Source organism: Bemisia tabaci, chromosome 4 (assembly GCF_918797505.1).
Source record: "Bemisia tabaci chromosome 4, PGI_BMITA_v3".
In the NCBI taxonomy this organism is placed as follows: Eukaryota; Metazoa; Arthropoda; class Insecta; order Hemiptera; family Aleyrodidae; genus Bemisia; species Bemisia tabaci.
Genome location: NC_092796.1, coordinates 24,426,674 through 24,444,690, shown reverse-complemented (window position 1 = coordinate 24,444,690; position 18,017 = coordinate 24,426,674). Strand labels below are relative to the sequence as shown.

The following is an 18,017-nucleotide window of genomic DNA, read 5'->3' as shown; positions in this document are numbered from 1 at the left end:
ATGAAAGTCTAGCAACACAGCTAACTTAACAAAAGCCCTCATATTTCTTGAAGTCAGGAGAGGGTAATATTCCCCCCCCCCCCCTCCTCCTAACTAGTTCCCCCAAGGCTCCTGAAAACATCTCTGCTGAGCGCAAAAATCCTCAAACTCATCCCTCATCATCTGGCATCCCCATGGCTCAGATATAAATGAAGCCCCTCCTCCCTTATTTTCCATCAAAATTCAAAATGTAAGTAGGTACGTTTAGAATTTGATTTCAATGCCTCAGAACGCTGCGGGGCCCCCACACAAGCTTGTGCCAGATATGCTAAAGATTTTCCCTCCTTAGGTAATCCTTAAATTATATCAGAAAAATGTCTTGCCAAAGAATTTTGAGAATTACCCTGGTTAGTACTTGGTTTGGACTCTTTTAGAAATTTAATCCCGATCATAAAGGTCAATTCCCTGAGCTGAGCAGTTTAATTTTTTTCCGAGAGTGAAATTTGTGCTTGGCGCCATTATGTGATGTGCAAAGAGTAGAGGAGAGGAGAGAGCAACAGAGTATAATCATGGAGTCCGAGCGAGCTTCATTCAGGCTCCACCAGCTACTCCCGCTCTGTGATCGCCTGCTCATTCGTAGGGGGTCTTTGCCTGCAAAAACGCTCAATCGGGTCAGTAGTGCCAGGGACCAGTTCTATAGGACCCTGGACTCCCGTAAGAGTCAATGTAAAAATTCGTGAGCAGGTACTAGTGCTGCTATCGCGCGTAGGATCCTCGCAACTCACTGCTGTTATCAGTTGTTGGACTTCATTAAAATCCGCAGGATCACGTATAACTGCGAAAAATCGAATTTTTCGTCGTACTATTACCTGCGGCAGAACCCTCTTAGTCGAAAGGGGTCGAAAAACGCCAAAAATATACTTATTTTTCAAGAATTCAGCCGCCTTATGTGTTATTTTTCAATCTCCGGCTTAACCTCACTTTTGGAGCGGGCGATGGATGAGTCGAGGTTCGGGGGAAAGGATCCTCTGAGTTGACTAGGATCCTACGCGAGAATGCGCTGCAATCACCCGCTCACAACAGAACGGCGTCCTATAGAACTCGTCCCTGGTAGTGCCAATCTAAGATATCTGCTTTGTACACTTTACACTTGAGAATGACACCCCCCCCCCCCCCCCCCCCCCCACAGATAACTTTTGAACACTAACATCTGAAGATGTGAATTTTGGGAATCTCCTTGTTCAATAAGAGACACTCTCCACATATTTAAAAATTTAGGGGGTCCTTTGGCTGGACCAACTCAGCCGTTGATAGTTCAACTTTAGCCGAAGTTATGAAAAGTCAAAATTAATTACCTACACAGGTAAATTAAGTCAATTTTTCAAAAAATCATTGGTGCCATTTATAAGCTTGTCTTAAGCAAAACTGAGGGTAGGCAGCCGGTAAGATGATTGGCTGGGGTTTACGGGCTCTCGAAACTGCTAGATTCCTACTAGATTCTTACAATTCTCATTTTGTTTGAAAATGCTTTCAGCTCTTGGCATGCAGCAATAAGAGACTGACAAATCCCCCTTCCTTCCTTGACACTCGATTTTTTACCGGAACCAGTAACTGGTAAAAAAACTTGAAAATTTTCCTCAACCAAAAAACATACAGCTTATACTTTCCAGCTAGGCCAGGGTGCAGGCAAGGCTGTAGCTAGCTTCAATCTCAGCTTATCTTGCACTATGATTACTTCAGTAATCATTATTGCAATTTGAAATAACACCCAATTTTCTTAAAAGTATTTATCAGTTAAAATCAAAATTAGAAAATTGACTATCAGGAATCGAGTTGTGATCTATTAGCATGCTGAAAATTTTAAACTTTAGTCCTGAATTCCCTTTATCTTGATACTATCATAATACATCTTTGAATTAATGATACAGAAAGCGAGAAACAAGAAATAAAGTGAACATAATATTGTATGCTTTGTTAAAAATAATGTATTTGGATCACATTAATATAAATTACAACAATTGAAAAACGCCAGTTTGAAAATCACAGATTGTAAACTACAGGCCACTGAATAATAAAAATAGGCAACCACATGCATCAATAAAAAGGAAACTATCAGTTGTGGGAATAGAAAAATAATTGACTTACATACTAAGATAACTGATTGAACAGATCAACACTTATATTTGTCACGTTTATAAAATTAGGTGTGGATTTTGAAGCAAAAGGCACACTTTAAAATTCGAGATTTTTATTTGCTACTTCAAATATAATTGATCATGAAGGTGATTATTATTACTTTTGTTTTTATTTTTATGATTCTCATTTAAATGAAATTATTATCTAAAAGAATCTTCAGTTGTATTTGATTCATGAAGATCACTTGTAAAAATGCCTTAAAATTAAAATTGTTTGGAATTTTTGAGCTTCTTACATAAAATTTTCTTGATTATATAGGCTATACTATGCTCACCCCTAAATCTCATTTTATTTCAGCTACATTCAGTGACTTAGTTACAGTAGATACTCAGGAAGAAAACAAATAAAATAAGAGAAACAGATGATTGAGGTGATTGACTGAGTAAAGAGGTGGTTGAAATCCTTAGTGATTCAGGATATTTAAAAATAGTATCTCCTTCCTCTGAAGTAATTTTTGCCATTTAAGTAAAAACATCAGCAGATCGAATCAATGAAATGAAAAAATAACATCAAGCATTATCTGTCAACGGTATAAAAAAGAGAATTCTGACTGAAAAAATCAGCAATGAGCTTGTTCAGTATTTTTTGCTTTTAGTATTTTTGAATGGTTGGGCGTGCACCTAGTTCTCAGGAATTTCCTCTGATTTTTTTGAGCAATATTAAATCAGGAAAAAAAGTTCTAAGTCGCGTATTTTAAACTCCCATTAAAACACATATCACTGAGAAAGTCAAAATGGTGTCCAAGGAGATCCCTCGAATGGCGGTCACACTTGCGACCAAACCTTTCCTCTGGCACGATTCATGGCCCGTGCATCGATAACGGAAAATAAAAAAACACATTCGAATCTTTCAATTTTCATGAAAACTATTGTCAGGTGCATTACTCACATCAAAAAGTTATGATATTCTTGAAAAATGAAAATTCCAATATGTTTGCTTATTATGTGCTATCAACGTATGCTATCAACGCCTGTATCAACGGGCCATGGATCGTGCCAGAAGGAATGTGCTGTTGAAAGTGTGACCTCCGCTTTGGAGATCTGCTCAGATGCCATCTTGACTTCCTTGGTGATAAGCGTTATAACAGGAGTTCAAACTGTGCAACTTTGAACTTGTTTCTTGCATGTTAATATCACTTAAAAAAAATTGGAGGAAATTTGTGTGGCCTATGTGCACTCTCTACTTTACAAAGTTGAAAGAATTAAGTTTACTGAAAATTCTCATCGAGTGCGAAGTGTAAGTCATCCACACTTACATTCAGTAAAAGTTTTCGATATAAATAAGTGTTGCTGCTATTCTCGGCAATAATCAAACCCATATTTGACAATTTCGTGCAAAGCTGCGAAACAGAGCCAATACTTGGGACATGGAGGGCTGGAACAAATGTAAAAGAAAAAAAGTAAGAGGACAGATATTAATGATTAATAGATAATATGCATGTTAGAACAGGCGTTGAAATGAAGCCTTTAGGCTGACTCGACAAATTTCGAATCACACCTACAAAAAATGCAAGAAATTTTTCTTCTTCTTTCTCTTTTCATAAAAAATAGTAAATTTAGGAGACAGTAGATCACAAAAGACTCTAAGTACGAACACCTACATGTGAGGACTTATATGTAACAATAGCGGATGTCGAGTTTTCACATTGTGAGAAAATTGTGTTTGAAGTTTTCGAAGCTTTGCACTAAGCCGCCCTCAGAACTGACAATGTAAGAGAGGATTCTTATGACGATTTTCATGAAGAGCAACTCTTCCTGTAAAAGACACACGTTTTATGATCTATTTAAGTGAAAAATTGAAGGAGTAACAGCGATTTGAAAAAAATGTGACATCCGCTATTTTTACTGAAACATTTTTTTATGCATGAAACAAAGTCTTCAGGAAAGGTAAGGCTGGGGAAACGATTGAAATGGATCAAAAGTAAGTCAATGCTGAGTCATTTAATTAAATTGAACGAAAAACTAAACCGTTTGTAACTTCTACGTCAAAAATAAGGAATAAATTATAAAATCAGTTAAAAAATGAACAATTCTGGCTAGATGGCGCCGATAGGTATCATTTGAGTTTAACTGCAGCCCATGGCCAGTGCGCAGGCAGTTATCGCATAAGTTCATTCGAATCTCCATCTCCACGGTGTTCTGCTGCGCCGGTCGCGGAGATCAGTGGATTCTCACATCCGCTGTTTTTACAAATAACATGGTTTTCAGTTCATATCTCGCCGAAAAATTGCGCTGGAAGTTCGAAACTTTGCACAGACATTTTTGAGGGCTCCAGAATTAGAAAAAAGCGTTTGCCCTAAAAATGGCAGATGTCAGCGACCGCTATTGTTACAGATGAGTCCTCATGTATGTTTTAGCAGTATGTTGATGGAGTCAAGTTTACCGATCAGCAAGGCAACAATCAGCCAAATCACTCAAATAGAGCACGTAGCAATCAGTGCAACATGAAGAAGTATGCAAACTTAAGCGAAAGGTGTTTTCATCAGATTAGCAAAAACAGCACAACGCATCACTCTCAGACAAGTGGACGTGTTTCTGACTTCAATTATAAGTGAATTCTGTTCTGCAGCAAATCTGCTATGTAACTAAACTACTGATTTCACTGCGCAAAAATTCCCTCACACCTTGGGAAAAACACAAATTTTTTGCCCTATTTTTGCTGAAATTAAACTTCTCATCTTCCTTCAATGCAATTTGCATCTCACAGCAATCAATGCAAATGACAATGAAGGTGGTACTCAACCACAATACAAGTGCATCTTTCTGCTAGGAGCTATTAGTATATTTTATACTGCAGAGTATAGATGTCCGACCTAAATTTAATCAGTTTTGTTCCTCACAATTTCTTAGTATTTCGAAGAAGCCAGTGCCATGAATTTTGCATGACATAATGACCAAAAGGTGGTTTTTTACCTTTAAAACAGGTGACATGTTTCTTTTAAAGATCAACGCCTATAGCATCAATGATGGCATGCAATCTTGCTTGCATCACTTTTAAGTGACAAAATTTGTTACATTGAGATTTAGTTTCGCCAAAAGTCATGAAGGGATTTAGCTTCTCAGTTTATTTTAGCAATTAATTTTGCTCCGCAAAATTCCTCAACTTTTGTTTTGATATTTGGATCGTTTCAAAATTTACTATCTGCAAGGCCTTAGTACATGGAAAATTTTTAATGAATAGCTAAAAAAGTATGATGTTAACTCACCCTCAACACCACATAAGCCAGTCAAACCCCGATACATTTTTTTCAGGTGTGTTTCTTCAACTCCAGTTCGTAGACTTTCATCTCGTAAAGATCGTAAAACTAACTTTTCCATTTCACTGCAATTTCTGCAAACACAAATGGATTAAGAAAATCATGTCAAAGCAGTGGAGAAAATGAAATGCAGTAAGGGAAAAATAAAAATTAAATTAAAAATGTATCACCTTTTGTCATACTCTACATTGAAATGTCGTATGGGTATGCAATTGAAACAAAGTTTACATTTTTGACAGAGAACTTTGCTTGTGTATGGGTTACAGTTTTATTCCTGATAGGAAAAATATTAATGAAGGGAAATGATGCGAAAAAAAGGAACTTGATCCAACTTACCGGATGGTCATCACTCTGGGTCCTGTGAAAATGTTCTGAAGCACTTCATGGACATGTGCGATTGTGACAAGCATTTTTTCATCTGCATACTCTGTGGCTCTTCGACAGATATCCAAAGCTCTCCTGGCATCACCTGAGACAGCTGCAACTTTCCTGGATAGTAGTTGAGAAAAAGAAGTTTTTCATTAAAAATCAACAGCAGTCTGAGAAAGTGGATTATCTGAAAGATGCATAATGCATCAATAGGAAAAATTTAAGGAGGCAAGTGGAGAAATTTTTAACAAAAACAGAATTTTCCAAGTTGGAATATTTGGCGAAGTTCAACAGTTCCTGATAGTCAGGTAAATACAACTCATAATCATGACTTTTTAATTGGGAATTTTACTTCTAGAGGTCACACTAGATGATAGTCCTTCTGCCTACAGCACCACTTTTAAATTCTGGTCTACTCCAAGGTAGTAGTCGATAAGGTTGGCTGTCAAGCGTTTTATTACATTCTGTATCTCGGTTGCTAATCAGACTTCAAATTCAGCGCTTTTGCAACAAAACAGTCGCCTCCACAGATTACCAGATTTTTGGGCGGTTCTCAACAAGTCTGGTGTATTGAACTTTTAATTTATTTATTTTTTGTACATACAGTTAGCAAATGCTTGAACTCACTCAAAGTTTCCTTCTTTCACTTTTCGAGAAGTTTTACGAAATAAATGGAGTTGCTTTCTAAGAAGAGATTTTTTTAGGATTTAAATTCAATTTTCTTGATGATTTTGTGGGTGAGGCAATGTTTTACATTGCAGGTCTTGAAGCAATCCCATCTAATCATTATTATTCATTAATATTCTAATTCATCATTAATTGATCATTGTCATAAAGCAAGATGATGGGAACTAACCTTGAAACTAATTGAACGGCATCTGGTTGGAATACCTTGAACTTATCTAATCTGTTCATGACTATTTCCTGCAACTGAGTGTGAGTGTACGGCTGGAACATTAGGCGAGTCAGCCCCTAAAAAGAGAACAAAATTCCAGGTCCGATTTTGCATATTTTCAATCTGTTTCTAACTATTAAAGCTGCGAGAATGAAGACGTTTGAATACAAATACATAGCAAGTACTTTGAAATATTTTTCTTCTGAGTGTAAATGAAGTTGGTGTAGTGCTCAACGAAAATTCCTGAATTAATCACTTGAAAGGATTAAAAAAAACACTAAGTAATCAAAATGCATGTAACAATTTTTTTTCTTAAATCTTTCTATACGCTCTGAGACATTCTAGCGATAATCTTTTCCAAAATGTTCAGGAAACTGCACTGCAGATTGTGATACCCATGTATAATAAATTGAGGACAAATTTGGAGTGGCACTAAATTTGCTTTCGATTTTTGGAGGAAGCTTGTCTTAAGACAAGAGTTGCTGCTGCTAAACACCAATTTCATGAGAATCAACTCCTTTTTCATTTTTTAAAGGGAGATAAAACCAACATCAAGGCATAGAATTTTCATGGAGTGAGAAAAAATCACAGAAGTGTTTAATAATTGATATGTCGTAGTTTTTCATTGATGTCAAAAATAAAATGTGATAGGAATTCTGCTACCCCTCAAACCAACATACACATTTCTGCAGTTTCACTATTAATATACTATTTAGGTTATATGTACTGTCCAGAATTTTTCACTAGGCTCATTCCTGGATACTTCCCTCATTCAAGGGCTCATTCATGAATGGGATGGGGTCTTTTTTAATCAAACGGAATCACTCATTTGCACAGCCCTTGCATTTATTTTTCAGAGGGTGTAAAAGTAGATTAATAAGATGGTTGTGCATTTTAAAAAAATATGAGAAAACTAATTTTAAATGTATAAATACCATTCGACTGGTGACACGGCCTTTTAAAGTTCTTTCTGGCAAATCCATTGTATTGGCAATGGTTAAAACTATAAGTCTGGCATCTCGTTTTGTAGTCCAATCTAATATATTGTAAATAACATCTTGTCTCCGGTTACATAAATAGTCTAGCTGAAAAATGGGAAAGAAAAGTTGCTACTTTAATGAGGGGAAAATACTGGAATTTCGGGAAATACTAGAAATACGAATACTGGAAGGGTAATAATATGTATTAACTTTTTTAATACCATATTAAGCCAACTCTGGGTTGACCCAGGATGGAAGGACGGATCAAGCTATCAGGGAAAGGAACACCTTAGCAAGGAAGGCTATAGCGATTTTAAATGGAATCCTCTGGGATCAGCGGATTTCCAAAGATAACAAGAGGAGGATATACAACGCTGTAGTCAAAAGTATATTAACATACGGATGTGAAGTTTGGCAGCTGAAGAAACGGACACAGGATATGCTAAGAGCAACGGAGATGGATTTCTGGAGAAGGTCAGCAGGAATTTCTAGGAGAGATCGGGTCCGTAATGATAGAGTGCGTCAGATAATGGAAGTCGAAAATGACATCGTGTTCGACGTCATGACCAAACAACTTGTTTGGTATGGTCATGTTAATAGGATGACGGAAGAGAGGCTGCCAAAAAAGATGCTTGATTGGGTTCCTCCTGGGAGGAGACGTAGGGGACGCCCAGTGAGAGGTTGGCGACAGGGGGTGTTAAATGAGATAAGAGATTGTCAACTCCCTGATGACCTGTGGGAAGACCGAGCTTTGTGGCGATTAGGCGTCGCACAGCGCCAAAGAGCGCTATAAAAGCGACTCATATATATATATTAAGCCAACTAAGAAGGAAACAGTTTTAGTGCCTTTCATAGTCTAATTTTTTTAGCTTCTGTTTGATCTTTAAAAAAAAAACACCATTAATAGCCTCAGAATCATTTATAAATTGAAATAAGATTTCTCAAATGCATTCAGAAAATAATGTCTTTTTGAAGTACACTGAATGAAAAGATATACTTCTACATTCTTGGACAGGATGGCTGACTGACACATCTTATGCTAACACAGGAAAACTCAAAAATTGTTATTTTTTCTTCCTTTCTTTCTTTAAACAAAAATAATTTTTAAAACATGTTGGGTTTGAATTAATTATCCACTGAAAGAGACCTAGGTAATTTAAGATACAAAACAAAGAAACATACCTCATCAACTAGAATTATTGTGGCTTTTTTGGCTGGACGGCTAAATTTCTTTTCGAGTGAGGTCTGAGCAACAGGAACAGAAACTGTCTCCCCAGTCAAGTCTTTCCAAATTTTGACATATGCTTGACGAGGTTCAGAGACCCGCAAAGCATTAACTTCGATAAACTGAAAATATTAAAGAGAAAAGTTGTCCATAAGCCTGGAGTGATTTTGCAAAATTAGATTCAACTTTTAGCCTTCAGAACTGATACATTCATACAAAAATGAATATGTTTGGTTGACACCAATCAGCCTTTTTAAAAAGACTCTTTGCTCCTTTCAAGAAACTGCACACCTGTACCTAAGTGAAAGCATCATGATCCTATTAGTACAAATAGCAAAAATTCAATTGACCCAACGTTTCAATCATGCATGTTTCCTTTTTTATTCCTCTTCTCCTAATACCACAAAGAACCTGGATTGAAAAAACAATTTAAAAAAATAAAGAAGAGTTGAGAATAGGTTGATGAGATATTCAGAAATTAATATGTGATAGGAAATTTCGTTAAATACGTTTGAAATATTTTAATAATTGGTTATTGGGCCATAAAATGGGCACAGTGGACCACTTGCAGAAAGCTGAACATGGATGGTGCTTACAATGAATGGATCAATTTCTTCCTTTTCAGCTTCTTCTCTTAGTGACTCGATAACTTTGTGTACAGTTGCAGTTTTTCCAGTACCAGGAACACCACTGATATACATGACTCTGAACAAAAAATGTTAAAAAGACATATCATTCAACAATGCTGCTGCATTTGTTAAAATATTTGATTGATGTAAAAATAGCCTTCACCTTGTCAACACCTCACTGTGTATTTTTCGCATTTCATCATTAGAGGGCAAAGATTTTCTTTTTTGGTGGACATCCAATAGTAGTTGCAACTTTCCTAATAATGTTTTATTCTAGGTTCTGTATCTAACTTTGCTTTGAAAAATTGAATGTTTTAAAATGAATTTTTGCAACATTATTCTATGGGAATTTCACAAATTTTAGATATGTAGTAGGATTGAGAATGCTTAGCAAAGAGTAGTGATTGATTTAAGATTTTTCATAAGTTAATTTAATGACATATGTTATGTATTTCACTGCCTGACTTTGTACAGTTGGTGCAGCTAAATGCCGTAATAGAAACATTCATGTTAAAGTTAAGATAATTAATTAGTATACATAAAACTTTCATAGAAACAAAAGAATCAAAATCAAAATTAGATTAGTTCCAAAACACATACTTAATCAAGAAACCAACTTTTCATAGACTACACTTACTTGTGGAACTAAACTCAGGACCGAATGATGTTCGAGGAAGAACCCCAAAAAACCGGAATTTTGCTGTAACTTGGCAACGGTGGAAAATATCCGAGTTCTACTGCAAGGTGTAACTACAAGCTATGAAGAGTCACTGGGCCAAATTTCAACGTCGTAGCTCATTTTCTTTTGTTTTGGCGAGACTTTATTAAAGGGGTTGTCTGGCAAGTTCGTTGTTTTTGAAGATGGGTGATTTTCATGGGCAATACGCAGCTAACTCTGTCAATTTTTGGAGTGAATCTTGCAGGGAACATGTTTCACTCATGACATAAGTGAATAAATGTTTTTCTTCATTTTGTAGAGTGATTAATTGTTCAAACTTCGGTTGGACGCCCAGCGGCAGTCACCGGCCAGAACGCTAAATGGGGTGTTAATTTGGCAACAACACATTTTAGGCCCAAATTTTTTACAGAAATGTTTCGAATGTTTCTGTATTACATTCAAGTGATATCTGCAAGTTACTTAAATGATTTATAACCACTCTCATTCACAAAGATGCAACTTTTTTCATTATTTGCATTGGTTCTATCCGATGGCGATGGCGGTTTGGAGCCATACAGGGGTTTCGGGCGACACAGCACCATTTTTAAAACGAAAAACTGTACTTACACTAAAGTTTTTGATGAGGCTTGTCTTCTAGGAGCAGCACTTCAAAATGTTGACAAAGGAAGTTGTTTTATTATCGAGTAAGAGAGAAAAACTTGAGCGCTAAGTGTTGTTACTGAAATTGACCCATCTTCAAAAACGACGAACTCCTCAGACAACCCCTTAAACCAAGTCACGCCAAAATAAAAGAATGTGCGCTACAAAGTTGAAATTTGGCATAGCGACTTTTCATAGCTCCTGGTTATGACTCCAAGCAGGGGAACCGGAATGTTTTCCATCGTTGCCAAGTTACAGCAAAATTCCGGTTTTTTTGGGTCCCTCCTTGTAAAATCTTTGATATTCTTTCTGTACTTGTAATTCATTTTTCTTTTTAACCCTTTATTGCATAGCGTTGCATGAAAGCAACGAATGGTTTTCAGCTTTATTTCTGTGCTGGAGAAAAAAATTGAATCGAAGCAAGAAATGAGTTTTGAGGAACATTTTAAGTCTGATCTCTTTACTTTAAAAAAAACCCATAAAAATCGATTCTAACCGACTCTAATGTCGAAAAAATACTGTACAATGTGGATTTTCCCTCCAAAATCAACGAGTTGCTCATGCAATAAAGGGTTAAATATTCCTAACAAAGAAGTAGTCTAGGTCCTTTGATCACGTACCCTCCAGACTGAGACTCAATTTTTCTCGCAAGGAAATTGTAAACTGTGTCAAACTCAGATTTTCGGCAAGGTAGCGACTTGGGAACTGCTGAGATATGCAAGTTAGCCCTTGCTTCATCAATGGGAGTTCTTGGTGTACTAGGATTGATTTTAAATTTCGCTGATTGTGGAGTTGAGTAGCCAGACTGAAAAAACAATATGGAGACAAATATTCAGTTGATGAAGAAGGAGAAATTAGGATGACTTTCTCCACACCTTGATTAAAATGTACCAATAAATATTTACAAAAAAAAAGGTGTAGCGGCTGTCATGAAAAATTAAACATTTTAAAAGCTGGAAATTCTGAGTGACACAGAAATTTAAGACTCTATAAAAGTTCCATGTTTCCAATTTTCTTAAAGTGCTGTTAATGGGGACATTAAAAAATGATACAATGCTGTTTTCCTGCTTTTTTATGATTTTTTTTTCTTTTGTAACAAAAACCTTAGTCCTTTAACATAAAATATATACAGAGTGATTCAGAAGTCCTGCTTCATCTCTGCAAACTTTAGAATTCTTGTTTTTTTTCAGGAGGGTCCCCAATACATTTTTGGATCAGTTGTTGGTGTCAGCAGCCTGATTGTTGAAACTTTTTGTTTGTCGGGACGACAAAGATGACATAGGTTAAAAGGCGGAGCGTGATTGGTCGGCTATGTCTTATCGCTGCTTTGTGGTGTCTATGTCGGGTTGACCTCTCGACAAGCTAACGGCACCTCTTAAGTTTCCGACAGTATGTCGATCATTCCACCTGACAAAGGCACGATAAAGCAGCGATAAGACATAGCCGACCAATCACGCTCCGTCTTTTAACCTATGTCATCTATGTCGATCCGACAAACAAAACATTTCAATAATCAGGCTGCAGGCAATATCCTCCTTCCCAAATTTCAATGGTTTTCCATAAACCATTGAAGAATGATGTAACGTTTTTAACTTATTTTATTACTTTTTGCCACCTTTAAGCCACCTCAAAACCATACTGTGATGCATACTTACTAAGTAACATTATTTGTAATATCTTTCAAGTTTTTGTTCTCTTTTCAAAGTATTTTTAAGGAACGTTCAACAATTTCAGCCTTGGATCAAAAACGACTGTACAAAAAGTCTAGAAAAATGATATATTTAGGAGGTGAATAAAATAAAAAGATAGTATTTACCTTCCCTCCTGGGTGTTTATGGATGGACCTCGGAGTTTTTGGTGCCTCTTCTGCTTTGGGAATTCTCTGTTTTGACTTGGGAGTCAGAGGCTCCTAAAAACAACAAAAAGCTTCTTCAACAGAGAGAAGGGAATCTTAACAACATGCTGATTTAATTTGTTTTGGACTCATTTTTTTTTCCAGTAAATTCAGCCCTCACACATTCAAACCCTGACATTCTTTTCTTTGATCATTCTCTTTTCATATTCACCTTAAATCAAATGTTTGGTTGTTTCCTTATCCAAAGCATGTGGTTCTAAAATTCAAGAGTTTGAAGTTCATCTTTATATTAGTACTACAACCTGTTGACCCCTCAAACTTTACCAATATGATTTCGTGTGGTTCAAGGTTCCTCTGGCCTGCACCAAGTGATTACACATTAGAGATGTGTTTTTTGGTTCTTCAAATTAGAAGTTTAGAAGTATATTAGAGACGACAGTAACTTAATCCAGTCCTGCGCCTTTTTTCAGTGCTTGTTCTTCATACGTGACCAATCTAGTGCATACACAGGTAAGTATTGGAGGTACAGGTATTATCGCCTGTTTTCTATTAGCAGGACTCTCTAATGATTGTCAGCTTCATAGAAGTCGAAAATGGATTAAAATTAAAGAAAAGTAAAAGATTTCTGTTATCAATCTTCGTTTGTTTACGAAGCCAACATTTCTTGATGGCCGATGTTTGGTCGATCGCCCGGAGAAAAAACCTGGGAGTGCGCGCACGATAATTTGCAGTATGACGTCACAGAGGCGGGCGGGAAACTCGAAAATTCACGAATTTGGATACTGTTTTTCACCAAGAAAGAGCTTGTTTTGGACAAAACCGGGTGTTCTAATGAATTTCTCGTCTAATTTTACCCTGATATTGACGGTTCTTAGCTTATTTCCTTACGGCATATACTGGCCCATTCACACTTGCATTGATAACATGTATGTGTTGGACGGAATTTTGATGGAATGAAAAATATGAGAACACCTAGAACTCACCTGCTTGTCAAGGGCTGAATTTTCATCCTGTGACTCTAATCTCCTCTTCGTTCTAGAGCTACATCTCAGAGCTGTCTCCGCCTCTTTGGGAGAGTCTTGAGCTTTAAATTCATCGGCAGACTCTAATCGACGTTTGATTCTTGAATTTGACTTTGAGGTAGCTAAAGGTTCCGTTGAATAGTCTTCTGTCTCTGAATCTTCATCAACCCTGCTCAAGCTAAGTATGACCTCCTTGTCAGTTAGACGCTCATTGGGGGTTTGTTTTGGTGTCAGTACTTTCTACATAAAAAGAAAAAAACTGATTATTAATATCTACTTTGTCATCAAAGATTCTTGAGCAGTTAGCACTACTATTCAAGTTCAGCAAATTGTTGTTAAAATTGAAAGCAGGTTTTTATCTAGTTTTTAAAATGGACCAGTTTGGACAAATATAAACTAGTCTGAAAATTGAAGAAACTTGGGAGTTCACGCGGTAAGTACTATACAAGGCAAAGCTAAGTATAAGAAAATTTACATTATGAGTCAATGCTTCTTGTGTAATTTAGACATGGCTGGCATTCTGGCAAAGTAAAATATTTTTGGCTTTAGTTTGCTTTTACTGCTCAAGAGAGAAAAGATTAGAGCTTAAGTTTGGGCTGTTAGATAACCATCAACAAACATGGCTACTTGCAAAGCTGATAATGAACAATGGCTCCTCCTTGATCAGAGATACAGAAAGCTCAGCCTTCCCATTTTGAAAAACCCTGGATTTCTCAAAATTTCGCAGTGATGATTTTGCTTCGCTCTTAATATTTAAATTGCCAAGATTTTGCACGACATACGAGGATCAATCAGAGAGATTTTCATCAGCAACTATTGATGCTAGACAAACTCCGATTATACCGATGAATTTGTTTAGAGTAATGGTAATTTCACCAATGAGCATTCCAAACTCAGTCAAAAACTGATGTCTCATTTGATCCTAGGATTTTCTACGGTTCTACTCACAAACCTATATACGAAAAAAAACCTTTGCTGTGTTGTAAAGAGGAAGTTTTAAGTACCTTGCGCAATTCAGAGCCATCTAACTTGCGCTTCGCTTTAGGGGTACATGGAGAGTTACGAGGGGATTGACGTACACTTCGTTTTCTTCCTCGCCTTTCTTGAGATGTGTTTTCTCCATCACTCTGCAAAAATAAAAACAAGAGGATTGTAAGAGGATGGGGAAAACAGTAATTATAAGAACAGCATTTAGCAGAAAGGAACGAAGCCAAATTAGTTACAGCCAAATTTAACTGGGCAATTCAATTTCTTACAAGAGCACTTTGATGCGGATTCCTTTAGAGATTTTAAGGAATTTGCTTTGAACTACGCAGAAAATTCACTGAAATTTGCACAAAAATCTGCAAAACTGTTTTCATGTAAAAAATTGCATTGCCCAATTAAATTTGGCAATAGCTGATGTGGCTTGGTTCCTTTCTGCTTGACGCAGTCCATATCAGAGTGAGACAGAGCCTGAGCTTCGCAAAAATGCGAAGTTCGAAAAATAAACTGAGACCATAGAAACTTCAAATGGAGTTCTTATGTTGGGCACAGGCTATTTTCTTCTTCGTATAATTCATCAAATATAATAAAAATGAAGACCAAAAATATCTAGCTAAAGCAGACGTCTGGCGAGGGAAAGAGAGCTCTCTTCATCACCAATTTGGTGTTGCAAATACCTCCTTCTTCTACAAAGTGCACATGAAAAAACTGAAAATTCTTTCTTTGAATCCTGTTCCTCTCTAAGTTGGCGCCAGAAAAAGTAATACTTTAGTAGTAAAATGCAGGCAGCACCAAATTCCTTTGTAATCTGTGTGATTTTAATTAGTTCCATCTCTATTAAGTAGCTTTTAAGGGCTCATCTCAAACTTGATCCCTTCTCTTACTCTTCACTCAGTCCCCTTGTGAACTTCCCTGGAGACCATCAGACTTGTACGTTACCTGGAATCAAACATAGGACCTCCGAATCATGAGGAGAAAGCTACACTACTACACTATATGGCCACTTGGAGGGGATTTTGACGGGCTAGATATCATTTTTAATTATGTTAACCCTCCAAGCATTTCTTTTTTTCGAAATTCATGGAAAACTATAATTTCCTTTCCCCGAAATAAAAATCTCTCTCCCTGTGTCCAACCGAATGTGGAAAGGCAGATATATCAGCAATCTATGAAACATCAACATGGCTTCTCCTTGGTTGGTACTAAACACAAAAGTGACAATCTGCAAGAAAAAAGTCCAATTTATAAAGATTTAAAAAAAAAATCCAACTTGAAATATACCTACGTAAAAATAAATTTTGTTTCAAACATAAATGTTTTTAAAAAATTTGAATAGTAGATAGGTAGCACTACTTTCTTGCTCCTGAATATCAGTGGAGAAATTAAATTTATTACCTCATCACTGTCTTGAGAAAAATCTGCATATTTTTTAATCTTGGATGGGCTGTCAACAGAAAATCTGGGACTGCTGCGGAAACTGGGAGATTCTTTCGGAGATTGACATTCATCCAGACGGGAGGACCTTCGTCTTGTAGCTGGAGATGGAGACATAATTCTGTTTCAAATAAAAATGTTCCAGGTTATGTACAAAGGCAGAAGGTTAAGGACATGATAATGAGTTCCCTACGGCTAAGTGCCATTTGAGGTCAGATACAAGTAATGAATAGCTTGAGCGGACAACAGGATAGTACCTAGTCTAAAATAACTGCGAAAGTTCTTCAATTAAAAGACATGGAGGCCTTCTGATGTTTTGAAGTGTATGATGCAATTACACAAATTTTAACCTTTCTTCTGAGGTTCTTTAATAATATTCAAGGGACAATCCTTTGACCCCCCTGCCAATATGGAGGACTCGGAAAAGAAAGACTGAAAAAAGTTTCCCTTGTTCTTGACTTATTCCTGGGGACAGCCTGCATTTTTTCAACGATTATACGGCACCATACAATACTCGAAGTTTTTTGGACGCTGGGATGTGGAATAAAGGAACTAGGATTGTTCTAATATTCAAATTTAGCAATAAACGGTAGTTTACTAACTCAAAGTAAGTTGTAAGATACCATTTGAGCGGCTTGGAAGACAAGGCGTATAAGTGCAATTTTCGCTGTTTCGAGAAAATGTGCTCAAAGTTTCAAAATTACATGGATTCTAATGGCGGAAAGAAAGTTCAAACTAACTTTTAAATGCTTAAAATTTGGAATTTGGGAGCGAATTCTTCACAGACTATGCAATCAGACAACTTTTACTAGAGATCTTTTTTTTTTTTTTTTGTAGTTACTGGGAGAAAAAATGACGAATCTTTGTGAAGATAAATACAATTTGACCATGTTGTTCAACCGGAATCGGCACAATCCAGAATCCGGGGCTTTCGACCACCCAAAATAATTGATAGGTATCTCAAATTTTTCAAAACCTGCACTTGTGCGCCTGGTTCTCCAAGCCCCTCAATTCACACCCAATTTTTTTGAAAGATAAATGACACCGAAAATGAAGATTTTTGAGGTTCCAGGACAAGAATACTCCTCTGTAGGGGCTTAGTGCGGTTTTGCAATGACAAGTATACTCGTCCGTAAGAGTCAAGGTTTAAGATCTGAATATTTTATTTTAGATGGTCAGAATTCTATGACTCTGTATAAATCACCCAATGGTTTGCATGTCGATGGTGTGAGTCGGCAATCTCTTATCTGACTTGCGGTGTCTAAAAATCTCCGCCTCAATATCATTTTTTTAAAGAACAAATATTGACATCATTCCTTGAGGTTTTTGCAGAATTTTCTTCGCACAGAGAAGAAAAATCACGGATAAAGAATTGCCGTTGCGTAGTTTTCCGTTTAAAAACTAAAGTACGATAGGAAGTCAGCGACGTCGCCAACCAAGTTATGTGATTGCCAACTTACACTGCCAATATTCACACGTGAGAGATCAACATTTTAACAATACAATGAATGATCTCCATGAAGCTTATGGACCTTCCTTTGAGAAAGCTAAGAAAGCTGTATATCTAGAATTATGAAGGCCGGGGGGCTTGGAATGAACATGAAAGGCCCTGGAGGTTTACATGCTCATAGAAACTTTGAGAGAAAAAATGAATAATTCTTACGAGGATGCAGACTTACAGAAAACACAATGGGTATCAAATTTTGAGATGAGAAAAAATTTTGGACACTGAGGAGAAATGAGGCATGGATTTCTAAAACTATAGGAGTTGAAATATTCGGTTAAAACTTATTAATTGGTGCACACGAGATGTCATGTCTTGCAGAATCATGTTTTTGTTTGCATTTGGCAAAGCTCAAAGCCGCGCAAACTCGC

The 18,017-nt window shown here is 36.7% G+C and overlaps 1 protein-coding gene across 3 annotated transcripts; it reads right to left on the bottom strand.

Annotated features, from left to right (window-relative positions):
* Positions 1 to 1,941: 1,941 nt before the first annotated feature.
* Orc1 (origin recognition complex subunit 1) lies at positions 1,942 to 18,004 on the bottom strand. 3 transcript variants are annotated; one of them, XM_072299534.1, is made up of 13 exons: positions 17,806 to 18,004; positions 16,104 to 16,263; positions 14,729 to 14,851; positions 13,686 to 13,964; positions 12,664 to 12,756; positions 11,468 to 11,652; positions 9,497 to 9,605; positions 8,858 to 9,022; positions 7,631 to 7,780; positions 6,657 to 6,772; positions 5,768 to 5,920; positions 5,381 to 5,505; positions 1,942 to 3,549 (listed from the first exon to the last, which is right to left on the bottom strand). In XM_072299534.1, exons 2-13 carry the CDS (start codon positions 16,257 to 16,259, stop codon positions 3,383 to 3,385), a joined length of 1,821 nt encoding a protein of 606 aa, XP_072155635.1. In that variant the 5' UTR covers positions 16,260 to 16,263; positions 17,806 to 18,004; the 3' UTR covers positions 1,942 to 3,382. The 3 variants fall into 3 exon arrangements, with proteins under 3 accessions (XP_072155635.1, XP_018909919.2, XP_072155636.1); XM_019054374.2 differs by having other exon boundaries at positions 17,822 to 18,004; XM_072299535.1 differs by lacking the exon at positions 17,806 to 18,004 and adding an exon at positions 17,603 to 17,742.
* Between the last annotated feature and the right edge of the window lie 13 nt (positions 18,005 to 18,017).